This window comes from Sardina pilchardus, chromosome 9 (assembly GCF_963854185.1).
Source record: "Sardina pilchardus chromosome 9, fSarPil1.1, whole genome shotgun sequence".
NCBI lineage: Eukaryota > Metazoa > Chordata > Actinopteri > Clupeiformes > Clupeidae > Sardina > Sardina pilchardus.
This window is the reverse complement of record NC_085002.1, coordinates 29220937-29243371: the sequence shown is the minus strand read 5'-3', so window position 1 is coordinate 29243371 and position 22435 is coordinate 29220937. Positions and strand designations below refer to the sequence as shown.

The following is a 22435-nucleotide window of genomic DNA, read 5'->3' as shown; positions in this document are numbered from 1 at the left end:
TACTGTATCCTACCACCTCATCCTAGGACGGCTTACCTCATGAGGCATGCAAACCACCCAGCATTCTTTGAATCAGGTTTACAAATTGCCTTGGATTCTTCGTAAACAGGTTTACTCTATAGGTGATACTCTAAGTTTGGGACCTTTTCTAGAATATGGCTAGACTTGAGGTTCCAGGAGAAGTCAGGAAATAGTTGGACTACAAGGTTGCTCTTTTTTTCTCTTAGACAAAGAACAAAACACGTTTCTCTCTCCTCTTTGTTATTCTGCTGTCCCAGTAAGCAATCTTGGCTATTTGCTCACTGAGGCATGTCCTGAGATTGGGCTTTGTCTACCAAGTCAATAGTCCAGAGCCATCACAACTCTATAGGAGTTAAACAATCTAGTCCCATATAGCAGCACTGTTAGGCTATAGCTTATCAGATTACTGCTATGCGGTGGTGCCTTGGCCAATGCATGAATGAATGACTGGTACTCTGGCTAACGGCTATGTGATTTTTAAGCACTCTCACAATCGCTCAACGCCTCAGTTCGAAGTCTTGCTGGAGCCCGTCATGGAGCCACATGGGTATTAGCATATCAAAAGGCGACCTGTCTTTGGACTCCAATACACTCCACAATATCCTGTAATCTGACGAGCACACTTTGAACAAGGAATGCCCCTTGAAGAATGTAGAGGGCCTGAGGAAACTTCTCATTCCAGAATACTTGACCACAGTATCTACAACCGAATGTGGATCTGAACACAAAAGATGAAAGAGTAGGGCAGTACTGTTTTTGTTTTGTGGGTGAGATGTGCTGTTGCCAAAGTGTCACCCTGTTGTGGATGCTCCACAGTATTTTGTTTGGCAAAGGTGACTGCTGAACTATCAGACTTTATAACGACTCAGAAATAGTACCTCAAAACTTCCACCAATAAAAAATGAATTGAATTGCCTCCACAAAATTAGCAGGCAGGTTGCCTCTTGTGAGTAGTAATTCACTTTAGCAACTAGATACTTTTCTAGTAGGTAGTTTACCCAAAACAGTGTTGATCATTGTTCAGAAATGCAATCACAAGATCATGCCCATGGGTGTGTTGTCTTGTCTGTTTGGGGATGAGTTGGGATGTTAAGTGAGTGACACTCATAATGTATACCAGATGAGTAGGGGGAAATCAGAATTGGTCCTGCCAAAACTCTTCCCTAGACATTCACAGTTCTGGGTAATAGTTCACACGTCAGAAATACTTCACACATGTGAAATGCTTGGCTGTTGGCTGAGGAGCTCATCAATGTTGATGAGTTATGACATCAAGTTTCAATAAAATGGGCTCACCACTACTGGCTCTCAATTCAATCACGACTCAACCTCTTGTTGTTCAGCCTCCTGCTTGGCTTGTTGTTCAAGCCTTGACCTCGGTCATATTTAGTCTGTAGTCATCATTGGAGCACTAGCTAGATATAGGCTAGAAGCAATAATATACCATGGCTTGTGAAAGTGCGTACATGAGTGCACATACTAACAAGCAGTGGTATTTTTTCACAGCTATGGCAATCTGTGTGGTTAATTGCCAATTAGCATAACTGAAACAACTGCCGCTATCAGATACACAAGACTCATCACATATTTATCTACACGGTTTACGGCCTCACTGGGTTCAAGTTAACTGAAGAATGAACATGTCAAAGTCAGCCACCCACTCACCTTGACCTAAATACCTTAACGCTTATTCTCGACTCAGTACTGTCTTGGGTAATGATCAGACAGGATGTGCTTTAGTGTTTATAAAATGCGACGTGCACCATGCTTTCATAAAACGGCATTTGAACTTTTTGTTTTCAATGAGGCGCTCAGAGCGGCTCCACAAAAACACAAGGCACTCTGTACACATAGGCAGCGTGCAGAGCGCTTACTGCCAATACGACACATGAAAAGGCTCATCTCGCTGCAAAAACTGCGTCCTGTCTGATTGTTTCCTAAGGCAATTGGCTAGTGTATAGAGTTTAAAACAATCAAATAGCCCTCTGTTGCCCTAGGAGGCTATGGAGGAGCACCTCTCCCTCTCCCTTTCATCGGTCACATTCCACAAAAGAAGTGGGAGCGCCACTTTTATCTGGTCCAAAGAGGAGGTAAACAAAGGAAACCCGAGCTTACTTTTCGAGCATGTGTTCAGGACTGAGGCTTCTGTAGAGGAGAGAGGGGAGGGGAGATGGTATTGGCGAAAATCATTAGGCCCAGACAACAAAAGCTTCCTGTTCATTCTTTATTATACTATAAAATAAAACAAAGTGCTGCAAAAGAACACAACCTTTACTTCAAATGAACAAAGAAAAAACACTAAATAATTTACACATAAACAAAAACAGAAATGTACAAAAATGAAACAAATATTTACAGTTGCCAAAAAGGCTTCCCAGGTCTGTCCTAGTAGAGGTAGATAAACCATTATCATATTAACACAAGATGAAAAAATAGCATACTTGAGTTTCTATATACATTTTCTAATCAATATCAGTTAACACAAACCAGGTCATGTCTATCAAGTTACTGAATTGGTAAAAGTTACATTAACCCCCTTCATCATGATCATAGAAGCATTGGAGCCAGCCCAAAGGAAATAGAAATTTTAAAATGTTAACGTAATAACAACTGGGGGAATGTGAAAGACCACCATATTTCAAGCACTTGAAGGAATCGCTGTTAAACTGGCAACTGATTAGAGTTATGCACAGTAAAAACAAATTTAAGACTGTACAAGAATTTGGCAAAAGCAAAATGAGAACAATTCCTGTGCTCAACATGCACATACACTTCAAATTCAATTCTTGAACAAATGAAATGTCTCTTATTTAGTTGTTTAACAGTCAGCAGGGATACTTTGCTTTGCTTGTGCGTAGCATCAACACAAACTGGTCCATGACAAGTCCGACAGAAATGACCACAGCAAGACTCATACTCCTCGTAACTGCTCCAGTCTGGATTTGAGCCATTCTTGCCGGTCTCTCAGTTTGTCCCTCTTAGAGTTCAGTTTCTTGTTCTCCACCTCCAGGTTCCTGATACTGTCTCTGGCCCGTTTCAAAATGACCACTTTGGAGGCCTTGTCGTTATTGGACAGTTCGGGCACATGGTCTCGCAGACGCAGGAAGCAGTTCTTCAGCTCGTTCCGCCGCTGCCTCTCCATCACGTTGTGTGTCCGCCGCCTCTCCTCCTCATCCTCTATGTCAGCGGTGTGCCGGGAGGAGAGTCCACGCGCGCCGCGGCCAGACAGGGTCAGCCGCTGGGAGGAGTCCGACGTGCGCTGGCGCTTGTGGGCGGAGACGTGGGGCTCCGTCCGAATGGGAGAGGAGGGGCGAGGGGCGGCGTAGTTGTGCTGCTGCTGGATCTCCAAGTGGCAACGCTTGAGGGCCCTCAGCTGCTCTCGCCGGCTCTCCTCCTGCTGCTCGCGGTGATGAGAGCGTGTGCTGGACCTCCTCACCGTCACCACATCAATCTCCTCCTCTGTAGAAACAACAGATGGGAGGGGGGGACACATGAGATCACAATTCAATCCCAAACTCAAGTCATTCATTCCCAGGAAAGCTGTTTAACACTGCCCTCGTTTTCCCCTAAGACTCAGTCCCATGCATGTCCTTTACAACAGAAACGCAATTACTGCATTTCCATCAGATGCATCACAGTATTACTGAATAATTGGTGATGAACGACATTACTTACGTCCACATGACTATAATCCCTACTATGCCTACTCTGTATCACAAAATCTCTTGAGTTCATTTATTCGAATTTCAATATTGGAACATTTCCAGTGCTACACTCGATTAAAAATAACGTTTTCATGAACTTACCAGAATCGCTAGTTGATGATTCGCCTCCAGCAGAGAGAGAGCCGTAATCCGAGGACGACTCGTTTTGTTCCTGGCTGTCTAATAAAAAATCCTCTTTCTCGGAACACTTGTTCTCCAGCGCCGCATCGTGGCATACCAGTGTAGAGCCGGCAATCTCTTCGAAAATGGAGGTGTCGATGTCCGAGAGCAGCGGGCTGGTTGAGAGCACAGATAACTTGTCCAGTGACTTCTCTCCAATATGCCACAAACAGTCATCCGTCACATCAGCGTGATGGTTTTTGTTTATAGCGACCGCATTCTCGTGCATAAAATCACAGTTCCAATTCAGTTTAAGAAAGTCTTGATCCTCAAGCAAAAGTTCCGACACGAGCTCCAACTGGTCCTCCTTTGACAAGGCTTTACTTAAATCCGACTTCAGCGGCGGAGACTGTGGCGGCGTGGGGATCGACTGCATCAGACTCTGGCAGAACTCCTCGTCAAAGAGCAGCGGTTCCGAGTCGGAAAACCAATCGTGAGAGGGCGAGAAACTCTGCAACATTTTGGCAGAATCTATAGGACAAGCAGACAGTGCAGTCCGATTAACATACAATAATAAGAAAAACGTTTCACTCTGTGCAGAAGTAGCAAAAAGAACACACGTGTCTGAATACTACGTATTCCGAAGAGTAGACTACTACACTCACAGCAAATGTGCCGGCAAGCACACCTTTTTATTCGTGTTTACAACCCAAACTCCGCCCTGTGGGCTGGCTCTAGAAGCCGGTCTTTCTTATAATGTTAATGACATCATGTTAACAGCTGGAATCCTCAGCAAGGGGGGACATTTGCATCCGTCCCCTGAATTACCTGAATTTCTTTATGTTAATTCCCCCACCTCCTTCCACGCCCCCATCACACATACAAAGCCGACAACATGGGCCTATCGTCCAATATTTCACGTGCAAACAGACAACCTGAATACTGATCACAATTAAAACATAATTGGACATATTCCTGTACAAAATGAATGTAGCCTATAAGTGAATGTCGCAGGTTCAGCCACTTCATCTAGTTACGGTTGAAGTTACTAATGTCAACCACCCGTTGATTCACCAGGACAAATTCTTGCATTTCAGGGGCTTTTCCCCAATCGATGCAACAGTTTAAGTTCAGGCATACTAGGATACAATTATATTACGAGCATGTCCTCGGCGTGTATTAACGTTGGCTAAGCATAAAACCAACGGGCTAATCTGGACACAAAAAAAATAAACATTTGAATTTAAGAGGTTGCTTGTGGCTGCATCAGTTCACCAACCATGAGAAAAACTATAATAGTTAGGCTCCACTTTTTGTCATGTCATAATGATTTACAACGCCATAGACCAAAACTGTTTTCTTGAGGTGACTAATATATTATTTTCATTTGTGCAAGCTCAAACTGAGTTTGTGTAGAAGTGCGAATATCTAGATTTATTTGGTAGATCTCATTGCCCATCTGCTGCTAACGAGCTAACGTTCTGCTAGGCGAGACAGTAAAGGACTAGTAGGCTAGAATAGGCGTTAACAGGGCACAAATGTCCAAATGAGATAAGTTCAATATTTAGCTGCAAATATTTCACATGCATCAAATAGCATCAACCTGTATTAATAATATATCGCTACCGAAACAACCGGTTGTAAAATTCTACTAAATGTGACAATCGCTGATTAAAAAGAACAACCGGCTCATTATGCCGACCACGCATGCATGAGCAGTACAGGCGTGACATGAACTAAAGTGGAAATGAATGTAAAAAGGCTTACCTTATGGACGACGACAGGAGAAATAGTAGGTATATATCGTCTGCTACGATATTAGCGAACAAAAGTTAACAAATGCTAAGGTTGAAAAAAGGAGAAAACGGGTTCTATCGTTGATATTCTACGAAGCATGGCAACCTACCATGTGCAATACGGCTCTACAGTAGGTGTGGCAAGCAGGGAGGGCATTTAACTATATACTACCACATTGCGAAGTCTCCTTCCACACCGCAAAATCGCGCCAAAACTTATTTTAATACACGGTTGAGTAAATACTAAAACAACTATGCCTAATTTCAGATTGTTTGTGACCAACCTGAAATGACTAAAGACGCAAAATAGAAGTCACCAACAATCACGAGATATTTGCTTTCAAACGATTATATAGTCCCTCGCGGATGAAGATTTGGTAAAGCCGGAATTCCAAGAAATGAGAGGCGGGTTTGCTCCGGGTGTGCCTTTGCTTGCAGCTAAGCAATGCAGCAGAACTGGAGCCGGTATGTGAATGAGTTCAGGTCACGTTGTACCGTAACTTACTACCGAGGGCGTCTTGACATCGTAGCCTGAAACCGTTTTTCCCCGTTTCCCCGATTAAACTGTGCCGCAATGTTATGATATTGTGTTAAACGCTTCAGCATGTGCAATGCAGGGGTACATTCAGTTTAATATGTGAAGTGGTTACTTTTGTACATAATTTACACCGGTAGGTAGCAGGTAGCCTTTGTGCTCATGCACGGTTACATAAGTAGAGCGCAAGTGCTTGTATGCGCATCCGGCAGGACACGTGCAGGGGCATCCCCCAATCACAAGTAAGGGGGTGTTTCAGTCAACCTCAGTGCACGTGAACATAAGAACGCCCCGACTAGGCAATTGGAGTATTTCGTCCACTGTCCATTGTGCGTATCATAGCATGGGATATATGGTGAAAGGCGTTTAGGTGAAAATTTAAGTTACAGTTTGCTGCTTGAAAATGCATCAGATCAATGCTGTTCAGATTATAGCTTTAATTTTGTGGTAGATTTGGTGAATATTCGGGGCAGTTTTAAAACCTGTTCTAAAGTAGGCCTAGGCCTAGTTAATTTCTGTTTGTGAAAGTAGTCGTGTTTCACATTTTAAAGTCTAGTTGCACATTCACAACAAAAACCTATTTTTTGCCATCTTGAGGGGGACACTATGTGGTAGAGCAGCGCTTTGATTCACAAATTTGGACGCAGACGCCCATTCAGTGATGGCAATTCACACCCCAGTGGGGACTAGTTTTTCATAAGCCTGCAAAGACAATTTATTATGTTTCATGACTTACACATGTAGCCTATACTCTTCAGTCTTGCCATGTAGGTAACTGTGATTTTGGTGATATACAGTATAGGCCTAGTCTACATTCCTCTTTCTTATTTGTTGCTTTTTTGAACCAGTGTGTGGTGGAAGATGGTTGTCAGATTGTTATTTTGTCTTTTTTAGAGCTGCTCAGCGTAGGGGGTTGAGAGGGGAATTTAAATTTCTGGCTGCACATTTGTACGCCTCTTATGTGGTGAAGGCACCGTGTGGTTGTCATGCCTTGCGGAACACTTCAGAGAGCAGTTTCCAGAAGGAATATACTTAATGTCCTCTCTTAGTGGTTCCTATTGCTCACACAGATATCTTAAGAATAGCTCCCACTTGCATCAACACCAGAGCAAAAAAAGTCTTTGGAAAAAATGAGAGTTGCAAAGAGAGAGAGGGAGAGTTCAAGGGGGTTCATCCAAACAGTGCATGCAGCAGAGAGAATGCCAATAGCTTAATGAATGTTCAAATCTGTCAGAGTCAGAATAAATCTCTCAGACATTTATGGATTTATGAGCCACTGAAGTAGGCCTACTGAGTAAATAGCTGCATACCAATCCAGACAGTGCATTTGCAAATGCTTAACATATAGCAGGCCCATACGTAGCCTATAGGTGACTTGTGGCTTCAGTGTGTAGGTGCTGGTGAAAGGTATGATGTATGTGTGTATAGGGTGGCGTATCTACAAGTTGATGAGACAAGACACAGGTTCTTGTTTATAACTTTTACCTTTAAAAATGTGATTTATAAACAATGAGTGAGGTGGTCATTCCGATGCATATATTACAAAGGACATTTATCTAGGTTGGATTTGATGCCAGGCATTGGGACATCATCACAAGGTAGGGACAGCTAAATTTATGTATGTCTGGTGTCTGTCTTTGTCTAGTCCACTATTGCAAGACTGAATGAACGTGCCAAGTCAGTTTCCGTAAGGTTAGGGATAACTGCTTCCTTCCACCAGTTTCCGTGGTGGGGAGATTTTGTAACAGGGTCCCTCCTTGTCTCTTTTCAACATCACTGTGCTGGCACTACTTGATAAAGAGTAGGCCTGCTTTTGGGGGGAATAAGGAAGGGCGTGAAGATGAAACAAAGCAACAAAAAAAAGAGGACTTGGCTAATACTTGATTTCTCTGGAAGAGGTCTCCCGTTTCAACACCGCCTTAACGTTCATTAAGAAATGTGTGCCACAGGAAGTGTAAGTGCTGTCTGGTGGGGTGTGATAGGGGGGGTTGTCAGTGGGGCACAGAGTCCTGCCTCATGCTCAGCACAGTAATCTAGGCTTTTCTGGTGAAGACCAACATCCTCGTTAGATTTCACTTATCTCGTTGAGTGCAGAGCTCAACTGATTCCCCACTGGGAATGACAATGTACTTGGTCCTGTACGTCTCACTGGAAGCCTATGCTGAATCAGCTCAATGTTGCCTACCTTTTACTTGCCATAAGGACAAATAGGAGGAGCGCAATGGTAAACTTGAAATACCGAAATGAAATGACCTCAACAGACTCTCATAAGATTGAGATGTGCAGGTTGATGATGTTCAGAGGTACATGTGATGTTCTGTACACACATCAAAAACATGTTTCAGGCTTTCCAGTTAAGTGTGGAATGCTAAATACGGACACTATGAGTGCCAAAATTAGAACAAAATTAGCTCGGCATGCCCCAGATTAAGAAGCATGAATGGAGTAGTCACAACTGCCAGGCATAAATGTCTTCACAGGGTTTGAAAGAAAGGTCACATGGTTGATCGTTATCTTGATCTGACTTTGAGGAAGGGGTCATTTTTTGTCATTTTTTAGGCCAAAGTGTACACTGAGAATTTCAGTTCCCTTTTCTCAACACCACATCCCATTAACTGTTTCAAGTCTTTTTTTACAAAACGGAAAGATACTTCAATGGAAGACCTGAGTTAACAGACATGAATGAAATCAACTGCAAACGTTATTAGTTTATAATGGAATAATGTACAGTGCTGTATCGTTACTAAGGGATAACTTCTGTCATACTTGAATAACATAAGATATTTTGTATTCTAAAAGAGTGTTGTAAAAAGCAGTACACATCACCTCAAACATTTGGCCTCAGCCACACATTTTTTTTTTTGCTTGATGCATACATACTGTTGATTATCACTGAGCAGCTGCCATGTGACTTTAATAGAAGTGCTCCAGAATAAGTGGTTAAGTAGCCGATGCAGGCATATGAAGATAATTGAAAGCCTTTACATAGCATCTTTCTGTAAAATCCCTAATTTGGAGGGTGCTTTACACACTTTTTTTGTTTTTTGTCGCTTCCCCTGCAACAGATTACTTAGTATAATGCGCCTAAAACTGTTTGCGCGTGGTGGTTGGGGATGGTCAGCTGTGCTTAAAGGGGTCTGGGGGCATCAACGGTGACCCACACCGCTACCCCCACCCACGCCACTCTCCTTCTGCCCCATCTGTCCACTACTGAGGGCCACCGAGTGGAACAGAGGGAGCTCAGTACTAGAATGGGAAACAGACCTTCTCTCTTTCACTCAGCCCAGGCCTGCGAACACACACTCACATATGCACACGGACACACATGGCACATGCAGACACGCACACACAGACGCATACACACACATACACACACACACACACACACACACACACACTCACTCACTCACTCAAGCATACATGCACACACAAAAACGTGCAGAGGTCTCCCCTGCCGGCTTTTGCAACATCTGTTACAAGAGGCGAGTGCTGCAGCAGACTGTGTATTCTAATGTATGTGCTCCTGCTTCCATGGAATGGAGGCGTGGATAGTTGGGGAGTTTGGATTTTCCAAGAATCCAAGTTGAGGTCAGTTCCAAGAAGACACGTCGCCAGTACTCTTAAGGAAAGGTCGTCTTAGGCCCTGTTTTTATGTGATTTTGACGTCTTTGAAATATCAGAGACTAATTTTTCAGGAATCTCTTTTTGCATCATTTCAGTGTGCATTTGCAGTTAAAGACATGAAGGCAAATGAAGTGGCTGTCCTTATACACGGTGCATTCCGTCTCATTAGTCACTGTGCATGTCTTTGGAAACGTTTTTGCTGATCATATTAATTATGTTGACAACAATAAAGGCCCATTCACTGCCAACAGCAACTAAGGATAAACTGATTTCTAAATGTCTCGGTCATTTGAACTCCACAACTCAGACGAATGACATGAACACAGAATGACAGAATCCTTCAAGAATCCATCAACTTGTAATAGCATCATATCAAAACATGAATAACATTTTGGAGAGACTTTCCTTATCATTGGCCATCATTGCACACGCTCATATCTTCATGGTAACAGTAGTCGTACAGTTACAGTTGCCGTTGGCAGTGTAGACGGGCCTGGTTTACTGGTCTTGCGGCCAAAGTGGGTTCTGGTTGAGAGGAGGGGAGAGAGGTGAGGAGAGTTAAATGAGTTGAATGGAGCAGGGAGCCGGGCCTATAGACAGACACATCTGCAGAAGTTGTCACATGGGTTCCACATGTGTCATGTCAAGAGCAAACATTCTTGGGCAGCATTTTCCACGAACCGGCGCGGGCGAGTGAGTAGAGCAGTCGAGAAGCGCGCGGGGAGAGAGGTGCAGCGAGGGCATTACCAAAGTGAGACTATTTTTAGCCGTGCACTGAAAGAGAGATAGAGTGCCGAAAAGAGAGAGAGAGAGAGAGACAGAGGAATAGTGAGGAACGAGTGAAGGGAGTGAAAGCGCCAGACTGCACCAGAAGCACCTACAGCCTTGCACTTCAGCGTGGATCACTGCAACACAGGCGTATGCAACGCATTACCATGTAGGGCAGAGTATTGGCAAGGGCGCCAGTCAGTTGTTGCCCACACTTGACCCGCAACCTGACGCCACGCGTGCCAGCGACATTCACAACCCCATTCATTCACTGAGCCAGTGGCAGCTTCCCAGAAACACAGGCTGCAGTCTTATATGGTCAACTCCAGCTGCCGCCCAAATTTCATGCCTCAGCCCCACTTGTGCGGAGAGATGCACAGTCATAATCACCTCCTCGTCTTGAAAAAAAGACACACTTCCCCGTGAAGCACAAAGGATTATGTAAAGCAGCAGGGTGGCCCATGAGGTCATTGTGCCATTACCACACATGCAGAGCAGGCCAGCGCTCAGGAAAGTTCACTAGCGTCCGTAGCCTGTAATGGATCCGCTGGGTGTCTTGGATTCAGATGACCCACTGAACTTAATAAATAGCCTGTGCATAGCGCAGATGAGTAGGGTGTCGCTGGTCCGAACGGTACGCCGTGTGCCCTACATAGATTACCTCTGGTGACTCCATTCCATGAACGGTCTGCACCTATAGGCGACAGAGGGTGCCAGCGTCTTGAGTAAGCAACCCGAGAGCCTCTATGTACTATAGCTGTTGCCTTTGCGTGCGTGCCGTGTGCTTCTCATGTAACCTGCAGTGATGGCATGACCTGCAACATGGGTCCTGCATGGTTTCCTTTTTAAACCATATCTCCCAGGGGGACAGTTCCTGGAGTCTAGATGTAACTGGACACGTTGGCATATACAAGAGGGGTCTGTCTTCGTAGAACAGGCCTACTTGGGAGAGCAGAGCCAGGAGGAGTGGAGGGACAAGAAGAGGCGGCATTAGGTGCTAAACGGAATAAGGAAAGGGAACGACGAGTCCTCTCTGCAGCTCAGGACGTGTGGCACACAAGCGTGGCGTCCGTGCCGTCGGCTCTGTTCTCACTGTGCTGTATAGTGGGCCATCAGGCTGACTGTCTCCCCGGTCCTCTCCTCACTCACACATGCGCATATCCGAGGCTGTCGGAGGATCAATGCACCATTGTGTGCCCTTGTTCAGCAACAGAGCTGACTGCCCCCATGGAACCCCGAGGGACCCCCAGGGCTTTAGCACCGTCAATGAGGAATGCATTAAGCATTAGGGATAAGTGGGCTATTTTTAAATATTTGCCCCCCACCAATGACTCAGCAGTGATGGGGGGTGGGTGAGTGTGGTGGGGTGGGGGTGGGGTTGGGGTGATTGTAGCCCAGTGTAGGTGGAGATGATACCTCACCCCCCAAGGGTTAATGAAGCTGTGTGTAAGGAATTACCTGCATGGCTTACCGGGATGCCAAAAGTCAATTACCACTTTAAATTCCATCTGATTCTCTGCCACAACAGCCTCAAAAAAATCTATCGGAAATAAATGCATGCCATGGATCCCAAGCTGTGTCATGGATTTCCAATGATGTAAGGCCACAGTATTCAGCACTTGTCCAAAAGGGATTGTCACCTCCCCATTTTCTCTAATGTGTGCTACACGATTTTTAATGGCCCAGTGCTACTGTGTGACCTCGAGCACAAACAGTAGCGTAGTCCCTGTGTGTGTTTTACTGTAAATGGGAGCTCCTTGACAGACTCCTGCTAGATTACTCAGGGCAGACAAATGTTGTGGTGAAAATTGAAATAGCTGACATAGTCGTTAGTGTCGAAGAAAGGGAAGGTTTGAAAGAAAGTGACTTTATCGTTTGAGGTCTTATGTTTGAGGAATAAGGAAAAGTATTTAAATAAACTTATATTTGAATTATATTAGAGTTTATGTTGGGTTGAGTGTTCTACTACTGCACCCTATATCTAGTACACATGGTAGCCTACTACATTTGTCTTTGAATACAATGTATTATTTTATTTGAACAGTAGTGTCTGTTTCTTGGACTTAGACTCTGTGTTCCATTTCCAGATGGGATTAAAAAGGTCTTGGTTCTGATTCAGAGTATTTTCCGTCACAATTAATCACGGCACGGGAGGAATAGGAAATTCAATCTGCTTTTACTAAGCCTGAAAACATCCGCAAACAATCATGGTTTTCCTTGCATTCACGTATCCATGTGGAATACGTCACAAACTTTCAGTCGGATGTGGGAGGTCAAGGAAAATTTTCCACAGAAAGAGCAGCGGAAGAGGAATTCCAGCTCAAGACTCCCAGGAGAAACTGTCTGCTACTAATAAGTTTTTTTTTTTATCATCCGTACAGTAATGTTGTAACAAAGCCCAGTCACATGCCCCCCCTCCAAATACTTTTCGTTTTCTTCATAGATGTGTTACTCTGACACTACCCGGAAATGACTCACATATGATTTGTCATAACCCCCCCCCCCCACACACACACACACACACTCCACCAGCACTGACCACAGTAACAGTCACCCTAAATCTGTCCTTCTCCTGAGTAGGAATGGAGCTCCCCCTAGTGGAAGAAATCAGTTATCTTTTTTTTAATTTCCCCGACAATTAGAACATTTTCCAACAACACAAGGCGGTCATTGTGCTATTGTGTAAGGGGTGTTTTAAATAGAGGTCATTAGATCAGTCACATTCAATGGCATACAAATAACACTTCATGAAGCTGATGGAGATCCTTTGCCTCGTAGCCATCATCTGATGCTATATGCATTCCAAACAAATCAGTCCCTTCCTTTGGCTACATGGAAAGGTCATGCACAGGCCAGGCACAAATGTACTTTTGTGCACTTCTTTAAGTCTTGAATTGTGTAAATTTAGCCAAATGTCTTATGACATTTCCCTGCCAAAGCCAGTGTTGATTCAGTCTTGCGTTGCCCAATCGCAAGCTCTGAGTGCTCACTCAGCAGAACTGCATGTTTTAGTTGCAGATGTGACACCAAAAGAACGCAAATTCTTGGCACATCACAACATTCAGGCTACTGTGAGGTTGTTTCTACCCTCCATTATTATCAAAAGGAAGAACCAATGAGCCAAAGAAAATGCAAAACAGAAGTGCAAGTTTTCAATTATTTATTTGTCATTTTAAAAACTGTAGAGGACAATCAAAATATAAATACATTTCTCCCAGACACAACACAGGCTGCCCAAAGCACCAGACACCAACACACGTACAGAGAGATCAAGCAGACAGGAACAACCCCACACACATAGATCACTCACCCACACCGACGCAAACATCTGCCAAATCATACACTCATACATGCATTGCACGCACGCACACACACACATACAGACACACACACCCCAGCTCCTGATTTTTTTTGTGAAGGTGTCAACACAATAAAAGTATCCACATCTTGCACCTTCTGTGCTTCTGTGTGAGTGTATTTAACCCGACGGACGACCCAACTTATTCCTGTTTTAGTGACTTCTTCTCCAGTTTAGACGGTAGTCGAGTGTTAAATGCATTCGGTACCACTGGAATTAAACCTTCATAGAAGTTTGACTGTAATATGAGATGTGTCTACTATCAAGGTCTGGAGTGCCAGCATTTTTTGATTCTGTAGACGGGCATCATCTCCATTTAATAGAGAAAAACACTGGTGCTTGATTGTATTACTGTTTTTGTGATCCTCAAGGATTTTCAGACATCAGAATTCAGACTTGAGAATGAAAAAGAAAAATTGATTGCTTAAAGAAATGAAAAAAAAGGTAGATTCCAATTGATATGTGGGAAGTGCTGTGTTTGATAAAGCCGGAGATGAGTCGTCCTTGACTCAGCAAGTCTCATCTGGGAGGGGATTTCACAAAAGTAGAACTGCATTGTCTGAGTGTTGAAAATAAGAGCTCAATTTACCATGAGCTGGGAATCAGTCGGTGGCCCTTCCCTTTACAGACAGAACTTGTTGGAACCAGAGCTGCATCAATTTTAATTACATTTGTTAAAAAAATAGTAATGGCTACGATGCCTTCCCCAGCTCAATCTTCTTTTGGATGGCTCTTGCTGAGTGGTATATTAATGAATCGATGAGCCCAGCCACTAGAGTGCAAGAGGGAAAAAACAAAATGATCACTGAATTAATAAACAAATACACGATATAATGTTGCAGGTTCTTGCTCTTTTTCCAAAAATATCTTTTTTTTCCAATCATTTTTTCGATCATAACTTTCCACCAATTTACCACACATTTCCAACCCTGGAAAGCAGTAATTCATTCCTGACGTCCTGTGTTAATACTAAAATGGTACCCAAATCAACGAGGTCCAAAGTCCGGTGGATGTATACATATATTGTTAATGTTACCATGCACCTCAAGAGATACTTGATACTACAGCAAAGCCTGTTCATACCCTTGCCAAACTCAGATTTATGATCCATCTGAATTATGACGACAAGTTCTTCTGGCAGTAAATTACATTGACATGTGTTGCAAAATGACTTGCTGCCTTGTCATGTGTTAATGTAATGTCCATCTAATTAAGATTCATTATAAATAAAATCCTTATTTGGTAATGTATCCTGGAAAATACACCATGAAAAACGGCAATAGACCTACCTGTGAACACACCGCCAATGATTGCACAAACTCCCGTCAGAAAATGGGTGAAAGACCTGGGAAGAGGCGCATACAGAATGTAAATATAGTAAAAGTGAAATTTCCACACACATACACAACACAACAAAGGTAAGGTGTATAACTGTTGCATACCGTTGCTTTTCAGTGAATTTGACCATCATAGGAGAAAGTTCATATAACACGAAAACTCCTGGGAGCCCCTGGTCCCCTATCAGACCGTTGGCCACTTTCTCATGACGAGTCACAGAAAATTGATTTGTTTTCACCATCTGATCAACACAAATGAACACATCAACATTTTTCGTGTTTGATGCATAAACAAGCAGGAAATTGAAAAGCAATTTAAAACACCACTTAGTATACTTTTACCACTAAGTCTTCTATTACCTCTCCGTCTCCTTTAACGTAGATAGTTGGCACTATTTTCACAAAATACTGGTACATCATGGACGCTGGAATAAGAATTAAATAAAGGTTAGAATTGTTGCAAGACACTTATGATCAGGGAGATGTAGGCTACAAGACGTTGTGTGAAATAGATGGCAGGGGGCGCTACTCAAATGTCATACCACTTATTTTACTTCCTCTCACTACGACATTTCCCCTCAAGTAATGGAGTCTCGATAGATCGACGCTATTTCTGACAGTGCTGGGAAAATACATCAAGTTTCTTTCCTCCTGGTTCGTCGAAGGATCTGAATAACCCTTGAAACAAGGTAATGATACCCGAAAGTACTGCCAAAGTTGTCAATTGCGAGTGAAAATACGCAAAACTGTATGTCTACACTAGTTAGCTAACACACTTGTTTTCAAGGCCAGAGATAGGTGACATGTAGCAATGCTTGCTAGCCAGTTAGCTTAGCAAGGCACTGTCTACGCAGGATGCCATTTATTAACAGAATTGGCTTTTACATTTATTGACACATGACAGCATTCAACCATCATGATATCCAATAATTGTATATTGTAAGGAAAGGTCACTTATTGCTGCACGCGCTTTAAAACTACTAGCTACATGCTAACATAACGTAGAGCTACCAAGACGCAAAGTTATAAACGTGCCCAGTCAAGCAATTCGATTTGATGATCATTTGATGATCATTTCGGACACTTTCTAGATGCCGGTCGCCGTCGGACCTTACGGACAAGCGCAGCCAAGCTGCGTTGACAGAGTAAAGATGGGGTTTATGATGGGCTTCGCTGTTGGAATGGCAGCGGGTGCCATGTTCGGAACCTTCTCCTGCTTAAGGTGGGTATGAATTAGGGCTGCACAGTTTACAGTTTATTTGAAATTGCAGTCAGGCCATAGCAATGACTGCAATTCATATTTTAAGTAGCAATATCTGTCAGGAAAATCGGAGTTAAGATGTTTACCCCAAATCATGTAGCCTTGGTGTGAGCGGACTAAGCTTGGTGAATTGACATTGGACAGCTACTATTAACACAATGGTCCTTCCACTTGTGAATGCAAATATTACATTTCCATTCCATGGCTTTTGATGAAGATAAAGTTCTCATTGTCACTGAAGAAGCAGTGCACTACTTAAAACCAGACTAACTAGGATCAAGTACAGTGAGAACATAATCAGGGCATCAATGTTTGAATGATGACTAAAATGTTTTTTTCCCCCTGTTCATTTTAAGAATTGGAATGAGAGGAAGAGAACTGATGGGGGGTGTTGGGAAGACCATGATGCAGAGTGGAGGCACGTTCGGCACGTTCATGGCTATTGGAATGGGAATCCGCTGCTAGAGGAAACCCCTCTGACAAGGTCACATCATGCAGGACTCTTCAAAATAATTTTTTACTTTTTCCCCGCTGCCACCCTGATAGTAAATGCAAAGATGCTGGAGGAATACACACTGAATAAAGACTGTGATTTAAAACACTAATGGCTTCACAAAGGCGTGACTTGGGCATGGTCCTCTTAATCACAAGATAAGAAGGGTTGGGCGTTCTGTCTGTCTCAAAGTCTACGCTGCATGCCACAGCCTTAAGCGCTTCCTAATGGAAGCTGCACTGAGACACCATAGGTGATGGTTTAGACTGTGAGACATGCATAAAGTAGAGAGTGTATTGGATGGCAATAACTCACCTTGTGGTGCTGTGACGAAAGTTCCGTCCAGTGGGTTGATAATACCAGGATAGTCTTTGCCAAAAGACAGGTGTTTAATTATGTGTGTCATATTTATCTGTGAACCAGAGGTGGCAACCACAATCAAGTCAATCGGTCAAGTGATTCAACATGACCATAGGAACACATTACAGAGTAAACCAAACCTGTATACTCACATTATCTAATCCAAAACTCTGCAGATCATGAACTGAAAACAAAAATAAAGATACAACATTAGTACAACTGACTTGACATTTATTTATAGTGGTTAGTTGGTGGGAGTTGCTGTTTGAGTTTTGATGAGAGCAGTGTCAATCACAAATTGAGATTTGAAGCAGAATTAGTCGTTTCTGACAAGACCCTAAAGCATAGCGAGAAGATTATTAGGATAGTAAAGCTTAGTCACAGCAGTAGCAACACCCGCACCATAGAGAAGCAAGAGTTAAGAGAAATTAAGAACAGTTAAGTAGCAGGGTCATTTTAAATGGTCACCATTTCTCTGAAGTCCTATGACTACAGCTCATCGTTTATAGCGCTCTTTCTGAATTTTGGGGGAAAGGTTCGTCAAATAGGAACATAAAAACTACAAAAAGGATTAACTTACTTTCCACAGCGTGCACTGCAGAAAGAAGAGAAAAAGAGTCACCACATGATTGGAACAGAGGTAGGTAGGAAGGAAGAGAGGGTGAGGAGAAGAGTCTGGTCCAGCAGGCAGTCACTGGACCTTCCAGTGTGCTGTGCATTTAAGGACAGTGTATGGACTAGAATGAACTCAATCGTTTACGCCAAATTCAGGTTAAAAGCGGCTCATTGTCTCTTTTTTCTGTAGTCATCTCTAAATACTTAAGTCCTTGGCCCGTCGCCAAGCCTATGCAAGCATCTTGCTACAAGCATGTTTTCTAGATATGCTGCTTACAAGGTTAGACAGACAACAGTTACAGAGAATGCCCATTCACTACCATGTTACTTATGCTGACAGAGACAAAGGGTGTTAGCAGCATTCCCCTCAATAGTGCCAAGTAGCTTCACACATTCAGAAAGAGTTAGAGCAACTGAAGATGCCTGATCATCAACTTAACCTAAGAATTTTTTTTCAGATATATATTTCTTATTCCTGACACTTTAAATTAAGCTCAAAGGGTCCCATTTTGTAGAAGTGAATTAGAAAGAGTGTTACATAGACTGAGAACTTCAGTGAGTGAATAGAGATGGTCATTCATTAACCCACATAAGCCCAGCATCATCCAACATTATAGAATTTAGCCTTTAGTAATCTTTGCGGGGTTGGGGTTAGTGGACACACCACAAAACAGAAACCACAGTGAGGCAGAGAAAGAGGGATAGAAACATGCATCAAAAGAGACAGAAGAACATGGGACATAAATCACAAATTCTAGTGCGTTCTCCTCAGACAAGCATAGTATAGTATGCCCATCAACTTACAAATGTTTAGCCACGTTATCCCCTATTCCCACGTGTTCAACAAATTCAACTATTGTCTGTTTGCTAAGAGCAAATCTAAATGCACCAAATTATACTGCCTGTCTGCAATACAGCATTCAGTTAAGGCACTAGACCAGGGGTTCCCAACCTTTTTTGGCAAGTGACCCTATTTTGATGTGACAAACCATTGGTGACCCCAATCAAAGACCTCTGAAGTTTGCCTACAAAAAGGAACCAAAACTGACATCATTGCCTATATAAGGAGATCTGGGTGTTAATTGAAGCTAACTACCTATGGCAAGTTACATTGTAAGATAGCTCTGGGATAGCAACAATCATCCACTCGAAGGCAGAGGACAGAACAGAACGCCATGCATTGGCAATTTCTTCGTACCTGCGAGATTTTATCAGGTGCGATAATTAAAAAAACCCATGTTATTTTCCCATAGGAAAAATCTCAAGATACCGTATCTCCTTATATGGGCAAAGACGGTAGCTGTTTTGTAGGTGAACTTTGACCATGATGCATAGTGGAGGCACATGGTTCATGGCTATTGGAATGGGAATCCGCTGCTTGGAGGAAACCCCTCTGACATGGTCCCATCATGCAGGACTCTTCAAAATAATGTTGTACTTTTCTTTAGTGACCCCAATCATTCACAACATAGAGAGAAAGCCCATCTCATCTCTGCTGTAACATCCAGTTGAGAGAGGTATATTTTTGTTTGTTTGACTAACCCGCCTAATTGTTTTGCTACTGTGTCTGGAACGTTGATCAAGCATGATGATCTCATGCGCTATGTCTGCGTTTATTTTTGCATAGCTAGACTGTAATGAGGGGTCGATTAGTGGCTTAACTTGGATATCACGGAGGTTTTCATATTTGTTTATGTAACATATTTGTATGTAATGTACTGGTAGATTGGAAGATATCTCAGCCAACCCCATTTGAATTTCAGCCCAAGGTTGGGAAACAACGTGCTAGACCTTGACTGTAGCCTCTAATATTGTTGAATGGCATATTTACATGTCACTTTTCCTGATAACTGTATAATAACATTCAACACTGCATGATTGCTATTGTGCACAATTGTGTGCACAGAATGATATAGAGATGCATCAACCAGAGCAGACATTTGCGGACAGTTTCCCATTCGCGTATTAAGCCAAGTCCTGGTCTTTTAGTTTAGAACTAGCTGTAATCTATTTACGAAATGTAGCCCTTGATGTTTAGAGATCATCATAACATGGCTCCTCTTACCGTGGACGTGTGACTGCTGAAAGCTTTTGCCAGGTGCAAAATGGAAATTTCCTGCCACCTTTGTAAGAACAAGATGAAACGCTTGGTAAACAGAACATGGTCAATTTGAAACAGATTAACAGAAGAATGTTGAAAGTAATTGCTATCTGTGTCTAATAACATTTATTTAGCCGAATTCAGTGAACAGCGCTATACAGTCCAGATGTTAGTAACATGCAGTCCTGGCTCTGTACACAAAGTGGTTCAAAACGGAGGCATAAATCATTCCAGCCAATCACCACGTTACTTCTGGAGCACTACACAAGGGAGTGTAATTTGAGGTAGTTGAGCTCAAAATTTCACCAGAATTGCATGCTATATCTCTAACTACTCTAAGGCTCATGAAATGAGACAGACCCTATTTAAAAAAAAAACTAAAAAAAAAACTGTCTGCTGCAACTGCCTGTGATAGTTTGGTTGGTTGAGGAGTGGTAATGAGCTTACCTTGTTCACCTCCAGGAATCCAAACACCTGGCAGCCTTCATTCTTCTGTTCCTGCATTCTCTGACTGAAGCCCTCTCTCTTGCACTGCACGATGGTGTCCGGGGTCTTGAACGCCCAGCCTCTCCGTCTGTACGCCTCTCGCACATCATCGCAAGAGTTACAACATCTGCAACAAACAAAATAATCAATAAATGAAAACTGTTTACACTATTATCACAATGTCAAATTCCTTTATAGGACATAAATGGAAAGCATACACAAATGGCTGCATAAACCTCAGACACACCATGTGTATGGTGGCTGTGTGTTTCAGGGTGGGGGAATGGTATTTTGTCCTAAAAGATCTTAGAGAAGCAAGGAGACTCACTTTAGGTCTTCAGTCTCTGCACCATAGCAGCTCTCACAGCGGTCTGGGTCCAATTTACTTGGGTCAAACACCTCCCCTTCACCCTCTTCTTTACCCAAATCTAAGGATGCAAAGTATGTCGGTGTAAATATGCTGAAAACATAGTAACAGTTGCCATGTTATGGTTGCAATTTAGCGTTTACCATGTTTGTCTGCCTCAGAAGTGACAGGGTTGCTATCCTTGTCTAGCCTCTGTTTAAATAGGTTATGCTCAACATCCAACTGCTGCTCTCCAGCGACATCCATTGCATCAATACTCAGGTCTGTGGAACAAAACAGGTATTGACACAAAGTTGAACAAAACCTATTGTCATTTTATCAAAACGGTGTTGTGTGATGAGACCGGGCAAACTTACAGACGCATGGCATATGAGGAAAGACTACATCTATATTAATTTGTAGCTTGTCGCCCCGTGATGTGTCCACGAACAATTCTGGATGCACCTGAAATCCCCAACAAACAAGACAATCTCAGTAAATTGAGTCATCAGACCCCCGTGTAGTTCTGCGTTTCATTGTTGTGATTAGTTGAACTGTTACTAACCTCTTTAGTTAGGTAGTACTGCAACTCGGAAAAGAACAGGATCAGCATGATCAGACCACTCACAATGGTCACTGTGGAACGGAAAAATAGGGGTCATGAATGAACCGCTAAAGCCCCTTCCAAAACACACACGGACACCAGTTAGAAACACCAACAGTTGAAGTCCACAATACATTTATAGCCAGTAATGTAAGAATCGCTAACCTAGCTGCCTATCCCAGACCAATACAGACCGCCGGACGCTAACGTTACTGTGCTTGCATGCTCACTAAGACATTACCTATAATTTGGGGGGAGAAAACACATGACGTTTAAGACTTACCTGTGGCCCCACCACATGTTTTCACTCTAAAATCCTCAAGTGTTTTCGGATACGCATCAAATTGTTTCAGTTTATTAATTGCATCCATCTCACACCGACCGCAAGAACCGTCACACCAGTTCCCGCATCAGAACCACTTCCGGTACACAGGTTAGCGTGCCATCCAATGAGAATTCACCGCGTATGAAGACCGTGCCGATTCAGAAATAATTTAGCCAGTTCTATGACACTTCGGTTTTAGACTTTTAAGACGCCTTTTGTATAATGGCACTGTTAAAACTGTTACGGTGTCTCCAGTAATGGTTCTGTCAAAACAATGTGTCCTTTTAGTTCAGCTTGGGCGCTAATTCAAGCTAGCGAATGGTCCCTCTTGTGGATTCCCCATGAAAAGAAAAGTTAGTGCGCTTGTCATGCTCTAACCATCAGCCAGCCAAACAGGATGTTTTTAATGGGCCGGGCAGCCCAGAGATTCAAAGAAACTCGTTTGTGAGCAAACCTTTCTCAAGGCATTCTCATGTCAAAAATGTTTTCTATTAGAAAATGTTCGAGGCTACATACATGGATTTTACATGGTTGCTTTGTGGTAGTGTTTTGTATGCAGCATAATGCCAACTGTGGTGAGC

General features: G+C 43.0%; 3 protein-coding genes across 5 annotated transcripts; 1 reads left to right on the top strand and 2 right to left on the bottom strand.

Annotated features, from left to right (window-relative positions):
• Positions 1 to 2231: 2231 nt before the first annotated feature.
• On the bottom strand, positions 2232 to 6298 carry mych (myelocytomatosis oncogene homolog). 2 transcript variants are annotated; one of them, XM_062544637.1, is made up of 3 exons: positions 6147 to 6298; positions 3828 to 4376; positions 2232 to 3480 (listed from the first exon to the last, which is right to left on the bottom strand). In XM_062544637.1, the coding sequence occupies exons 2-3, from the start codon at positions 4363 to 4365 to the stop codon at positions 2933 to 2935; spliced, it is 1086 nt and encodes a 361-aa protein (XP_062400621.1). In that variant the 5' UTR covers positions 4366 to 4376; positions 6147 to 6298; the 3' UTR covers positions 2232 to 2932. The 2 variants fall into 2 exon arrangements, with proteins under 2 accessions (XP_062400621.1, XP_062400620.1); XM_062544636.1 differs by lacking the exon at positions 6147 to 6298 and adding an exon at positions 5613 to 6002.
• Positions 6299 to 13711: 7413 nt separating this feature from the next.
• ergic3 (ERGIC and golgi 3) lies at positions 13712 to 22189 on the bottom strand. Of its 2 annotated transcripts, XM_062544633.1 has the most exons (14): positions 21813 to 22189; positions 21491 to 21561; positions 21303 to 21390; positions 21090 to 21209; positions 20908 to 21007; positions 20541 to 20706; positions 20058 to 20115; positions 17958 to 17972; positions 17530 to 17561; positions 17333 to 17429; positions 15624 to 15688; positions 15369 to 15505; positions 15216 to 15271; positions 13712 to 14698 (listed from the first exon to the last, which is right to left on the bottom strand). In XM_062544633.1, exons 1-14 carry the CDS (start codon positions 21898 to 21900, stop codon positions 14619 to 14621), a joined length of 1173 nt encoding a protein of 390 aa, XP_062400617.1. In that variant the 5' UTR covers positions 21901 to 22189; the 3' UTR covers positions 13712 to 14618. The 2 variants fall into 2 exon arrangements, with proteins under 2 accessions (XP_062400617.1, XP_062400618.1); XM_062544634.1 differs by lacking the exon at positions 17958 to 17972.
• Positions 15807 to 17129, top strand: romo1 (reactive oxygen species modulator 1). Its single transcript, XM_062544635.1, has 3 exons — positions 15807 to 15952; positions 16355 to 16485; positions 16881 to 17129. The coding sequence occupies exons 2-3, from the start codon at positions 16355 to 16357 to the stop codon at positions 16987 to 16989; spliced, it is 240 nt and encodes a 79-aa protein (XP_062400619.1). The 5' UTR covers positions 15807 to 15952; the 3' UTR covers positions 16990 to 17129.
• Positions 22190 to 22435: the final 246 nt, after the last annotated feature.